Below are 6,000 nucleotides of genomic sequence, written 5' to 3'. Positions count from 1 at the left end.
GCTACCTTTCGCTTCTTCTGCAAATCTACCAGCTCATACTTTGTTCGTCCATTTTGTCTCCAGTCATTCCTTAACACAAACACTTGCATGTCATCAAACCATATAATATAGCAAGCCCACCCACCGCTATCCGAGTCCAGGTCTAGCTATCCTTTCCTTCATATACAGGGCTTAAACCAACTACGCCACTTTCCTTTACAAAAGACAAACAACCGATTCACTCTCTACGCGTCAGTCTCCGCTGGCATCAGTCCAAGGGATCCTGTTTACTCGATAGTACATATTACTATACCCTAACCGCCTGACATCCCCAAATCGACTGTGATCGTTCCTTACAACACATCCATTCCTTACAACGCATGTCGACTGCCCGGAAATTACTCCCACATTCGACTTGGCCATTGCTCTCTTAGTTGACCAGGTAAGCTCGAGATGTCCCGCGGCACTCCCGAAGATCCAGATATGATGTGGACCTGGGCTTGCCAGTTTGCCATGATCGTCCACCATCTCATCGAGAATTCATGCTGACACCACCCTGCCCTTGCCAGATAGATTCTGCATAATAGTTTAACGGCTCGCTCCTGTAAGGACTCTTGGGTTCCTGCTTTTACCACCACCCTACCTGTATGCTTCATACTTTCTTGTCCTTCCTTTGAGCCATATGCACGAAATACTTACACTTTATTCACGCAGCAACACCAAAGTTGACACTCAACTTTTCTTTTCTATCTGTGATAGTATTTATACAGCTGGCTTGCATACCTATCTAGGCCTACGCCTATAATCAACATGAACTCAAACGAATTTATCGAAAACGAATCCGTGCTGGGCTCGGACGAGATGTGGTCAACACCAGCTACTCAGTCTAAGCCTCGCCCTATGCCCATCTATCAGGGATTCTCTTTCTGCGGTGCCGAGAACTTCTCATCAGTACCATCTTGGGACTCATCTTCAGTTTCATTCCAGCAAACCCCCAGTGAGACCATGTCACGTCCCGGATCTATGCATCAAGACTTTTACCCTCCTACAACTATGGATAACTGTAAGTAAAACCGAGCCCCATGATATCACTCTAACTAATTTGAAATAGCATCGTGGATGGAAAAGCAAGTCGAAGATCAATTTGATCTTCACGGCATGGACTACGATATGACCATGGGAATGAGCTCTTTCACAACCGATGAAGCCATCCCTGTTCTTGACCTGAAGCAGGGAACACTTGTCGAGGAAGATCTGATGGCCATTGATGATGGTTCAAAACAGCGTCGAATGTCCGGTTCTTCCTTTTCGATGTCCACTTCTGGAGCCTTCTCCGACATGCCTCTCGATGATTTCTCGGCAGCGCTCTCTGAGGCGCCTTCCTTCAGCTCTGACTATCCACCTCCTTCTAACCGCACTTCCATGATGTCTTCCACCCAACTTTCGCCCGTTGCCTCGCCGCGAATGACTCCTCAGTCGAGGACCGACCTTGTGAGGACTCAGAGTCGTGGCCGCGGTGCTTCTCCGTCTCCTCGACCCAGCAATGTTCGATCTGCTCCCTACAGCGTCGAGGGGCCAAGACTCAAGCGATGGTCTACTGGTACTTACAACACCTCGGCGACCCGCAAGCCTGCCCAGTACGTTTACCATGCTTGCCCGGATGTCTACAACAGCCACCAGCACATGTACTCCGGCCACTCTTCTCCTGCCATCGGTGCCACTCCTCTGCCTCTCAACTATGGCAACCTCCAGGCCATGCAACAAGCACCTTTCGTTGTTCCCAGCACCCCCGTCTACCAGAGAAACAGCATGTTGCTTCCGACTCAGCTTCCATCTCAGATGGCCCAGCAGCAGCCTTGGCAAACCGACGTCAACCATTTCGCCCCGCCTCAGCCACTTCTGTCTCACGGTCTTTTCAGAATGCTTCAGAGCAACGGAGATGCCGCTTGCCTCAACGGTCACTACACCGACCTTTCTGACCCTCCTGAGCTGTACGCGGCTCTCCGAGAAGAGCAGATCCCTCCACCTCCTGAGGACATGAACCCCGAGGATCCCGATATGATCCCCCGCGAGCAGGAGTTGCGATTTGAAGGCGACCTTTACACCCCTAGATGGGTTCGAGGTCACGGCAACAAGCGAGAGGGCTGGTGTGGAATCTGCAAGCCTGGACGATGGCTCGTGCTGAAGAACTCTGCCTTCTGGTATGACAAGTCTTTCTCTCACGGCATTAGCGCCGCCACCGGAAGTTCGTTCCAGGAACCCCAACAAAAGCGACGCATGGATGGAAACCCTGATGTTTGGGAGGGTCTCTGTGGTAGCTGCGAGCAGTGGATTGCCCTTGTCAGCAGCAAGAAGAAGGGAACCACCTGGTTCAGACACGCGTACAAGGTAAGTCGGACTAACCCACCAAGAGGGGCCTTGACTAACAATATCTAGTGTCACACACATCTCAAGGTGAAAGATACACCTAAGCGTCGCCGCGAAAGCAGCAACGCCAGGGCGCTGGCCATGTCGACCATGGCAAAGCCCAAGACTGAAGTTCAACATCAACGACCCATGACGCCCCAGATGCCTGCCTCCTCGATGGAGCTTGCCACTACGCCTAGACCCTCTACTATGTCCCAGATCACGTCTCACCCTCAAGTCACCTCTGTTCTCGCTCCCCAGGAGCACTACACCATTGATCCGATGTCTGGAAACGTCCTTACGACTGAGCCATTTCCGAACATGATTTAACTCGATACGACTCTGCTTTTTACAGTTTAGACTTTTTCCTTTTGATTTCCGCCGTACCACGACAGCACATGTATTGTCGAGGATGGCACCACACTCGTTACGTTACGAAAAGATCTTGAGATGATGTTTGATACCAGTTGAAGCCAGGGATAAGTTTGTTGATCCCTGTGCTTAAAGTTTTCTGTTTAATTTCTGTTCCTTGTCTTGCCTCTGGGGGCCTGTTTAGGAGGAGGAACCGACCAGTTTCGAGAGGGATCACCACGTGGACGAGGCCATCCCATACTCGAAGCTTGGGGAAATTTGGAAAAAGTACATGTCGGAAAGGGAACTAGGGAAAAAAGTGGAGGATGCACTATATCATTTTTTTACTTCTTCTTTTATTTTTTATCTTCTTTTTCTTTCTTTTTCTACATCTGCTCACTTTGAGAGATACCCAGGAGTTCTTGCTTTTACTGCACTAGATAGAATGGTCGGTTTAGGATTAGGAGCCTTCCTCTAGGGAAGAGCCTGATGAATGAAACGAGCAAGATGGACGATGCTGCTGGCCAGTCGAAGTCGAAGGCATGGATTTACATAGATAGAAATAGCTACGCAACGGTCACCCAATATCACTGTTATTGATTTTGCACTCTCGATTTTGTCTGCAACTTGGCTCACATGAGTGGCGGAGACTTGTGCTCTGTACTTGACAGCGACAAACGGAAGTCTCCGTGAAACGCCTTTGAAAAGGGATCGTCGGATCCGTTTTGTTTCGAGGGCGAAAAGCACGATGTGACATGAATTAATTACAGCACAAGGACTGGCTTGTCAGCCCGTTGCAACTATGCAATGTTGCTTTGCAGAAGGAAAAGTGGCACCACAAGGGGCTGGCAGGATGCTCGGCGGTTCTTGATAGGGCATTATTCGTCTTGGAGGAAGAGAGAGTAGCAGTATAAGTGATGGCTGTTAAGGCCAGGGATCTTTTGGCCAGGGGAGATCGGCAAGTGTTCTGCCTCTCCCAGGGGAGTACTGCAACGCTGGGGAGAATGTTTGGTGTTTTCCGTTATATCGTTAATTGGACGAGATCTTGAGTAACCAAGGCTGACAAGTCTGTGAGCGGGAAGCGGAGATCCCTTGTTGATCGTGCCAATGGTCTAGCAACTCTAGCCAAGGCAGCCAGATTCCGTTTCAGGAACTCATATGCGAGCCTTGCGAGGGGGACTTTGCAGAAATTGGTATGTGCTAGCTACCAAGTACACTCCAGGTAGGCGAATTGGGTGATGTTTCTTAACAGATTTCTTGTAATATTATACTGAAGCTAAGCGAGAAGAGGCACAGTTTGATGCATTGAGGAAACGGAAGATATCGTCACATGTTGTTTCTGCTATTGACGTGACAGCATCAGCATCAGGATGACTTGGCAGGTTCTGATACAGGTACCCGAGGCCGAGAAGAGCCAGGGTCATGAACCCAGTGTTTGTACGGATACTCGTAATGGAAACATAATACAGCGTTAATTGACTGGTACAAGTCTCAGGCGGAACAATTCGGTGTGGATTTCGTAACTTGGCCGACGCAACACAACACAACAAGCGCGTGGGTCTCTCAATAAATTTACTCCTCGCTTCTGAAACGTACTTTAGTCACTTTTGAACCCTGAACTGTCAGTTAAACTTTTGTCAAGCCATCTCTCGCTTTGCGGGGGCAGACGAAGCGAGGCTGGGAATTGAACAACGCATCGTCAACGAGCAAGGCCATTCCCGGCAGTCAACAAGCATTTTATCCTTGTAATTAACAGATTTGTTGTATTGAGGCAAAACGGGTGTTGACAAGAGACAGGACTCTCGATCGTGGGGGTGTGAAGGTGTGAATAGAGTAGGGACGAAACAAATGCTTAATCTCCCATATTCATGCGTTGGCGGAGGAGACTCCGGATGGGGCCGGTTCGGGGAGCGGCATCCGGATGGAGGAAACGTTTAAGCCGGCCGGGGGTGAATAAAGTTGATAGACGGTAGTGGCATAGTGTCGTATAAGGCAAGGCAGTTGTGTTATACGGGGGTTATGTTCATCAGGGTGATGTGATGCGCAAAGACCACATATACACACAATGTTTTATACTGCAGGCATCGGTGCACGTTTGTTCGGATAAGAGGACAGATTTGGCTCTCGGTAGATGTTCACGGCAGACTCCGTCTAAGTCGCGATAACCTCGCTTGTAAAGAGACTATGATGAATTGAGAAACTGACAAATATATGTGTAAGAGGTCCACCATTTGTGGGATCTCGTGATACGAAGCAAAAGCACAGGAAGATACTTGCAGTTAAAAAACATATACTTATCAGAACACGTGAGAAAGACAATAGCAGAATGACTATGAATAAAGTTGGAATGTCCGGTGAAATGAAAATGCAAGCACTTAAAACCCCGGTCGAGAAAGGTCTATTTCCAGAAGAGACACACCATCTTGTCGATCGTGGGCGGCCAATCATGAGCCGCTGTGGTTCTTCACCTTACCATCTGGCTGGAATTGAGAGCGGGTTCACCGTGAGAGGCACGTGAAAGTCATCTAAACTTCAGAGAACATGTATAAAAGACAAATGCCGAGTGATGTCGTAGAATCAAGTTGCATAAGTATTGCGATTGTGTCTGAGAAAGTGGTGAGCAACATCTATGAAACTCTCAAAACATCCCAAGTTTCATTGTGATTGCTGAGTCAATACTTCCGCGCCCGCTACAGGAGTGTCCATAGTTTACTCGTATCGAGCTTGATACTATTCACAGACTTTACCGTTCGATTCCGTCCCGTTCAAACCTTATTAATAAAGAAAGTTGCTGATATTATGTCTCTTGGCAGCTTGTTGGCTCTAAGAAGCAGCCACGAGAATTGCTAAGTCAATGTCTCACTCATTCATCAGTTACATGTGAAGCTGGAGGTACATAAGCCGGACAGACAGTGGTATGTCCATACTATCCCCGATGGATATTGAGCCACCTCAGGATGTTCCTCTTCGACGAAACAGGAGAAACTTAGCACACAATATTGCATCATATGGCCCATACTCTATAAATAAAGTAATTGGAGGAATAACTTGAGTACCATGGACATGAGGCTTAAAAAAGAAAATATTGACAACCTATAAAGTCGCCGGCTCCCCGACTAGTATGAAAGAGCCCCGACAACCAGATAATGATGACGAGTGCAAAGCCACCAGGCCCTGGATACTTCTCTTAATTACTGACAAGTCTCAACATGTGACGTGATACACGACCTGTTTCTCAAGCAACGTCTGGGCCTGATGCTCACG

The 6,000-nt window shown here is 48.3% G+C and overlaps 1 protein-coding gene across 1 annotated transcript; it reads left to right on the top strand.

The window, feature by feature from the left end:
• The first annotated feature begins 4 nt into the window (after positions 1-4).
• On the top strand, positions 5-3,350 carry FOXG_02269 (uncharacterized protein). Its single transcript, XM_018379660.1, has 5 exons — positions 5-421; positions 549-624; positions 694-1,042; positions 1,091-2,367; positions 2,416-3,350. Exons 3-5 carry the CDS (start codon positions 790-792, stop codon positions 2,713-2,715), a joined length of 1,830 nt encoding a protein of 609 aa, XP_018235733.1. The 5' UTR covers positions 5-421; positions 549-624; positions 694-789; the 3' UTR covers positions 2,716-3,350.
• Positions 3,351-6,000: the final 2,650 nt, after the last annotated feature.

Source organism: Fusarium oxysporum, chromosome 5 (assembly GCF_000149955.1).
Source record: "Fusarium oxysporum f. sp. lycopersici 4287 chromosome 5, whole genome shotgun sequence".
Taxonomy (NCBI): Eukaryota; Fungi; Ascomycota; class Sordariomycetes; order Hypocreales; family Nectriaceae; genus Fusarium; species Fusarium oxysporum.
The sequence above is the reverse complement of the archived record's forward strand: the minus strand, read 5'-3'. Positions and strand labels throughout refer to the sequence as shown.

What these genes read in the sequence shown, in the direction of transcription:
- FOXG_02269 (XM_018379660.1), top strand. Translation starts at nt 790, where the DNA reads ATGAACTCAAACGAATTTATCGAAAACGAATCCGTGCTGGGCTCGGAC. An exon ending in TCCTACAACTATGGATAACT is followed by an intron (nt 1,043 to 1,090) that starts GTAAGTAAAACC and finishes AATTTGAAATAG; the next exon opens with CATCGTGGATGGAAAAGCAA. An exon ending in GGTTCAGACACGCGTACAAG is followed by an intron (nt 2,368 to 2,415) that starts GTAAGTCGGACT and finishes AACAATATCTAG; the next exon opens with TGTCACACACATCTCAAGGT.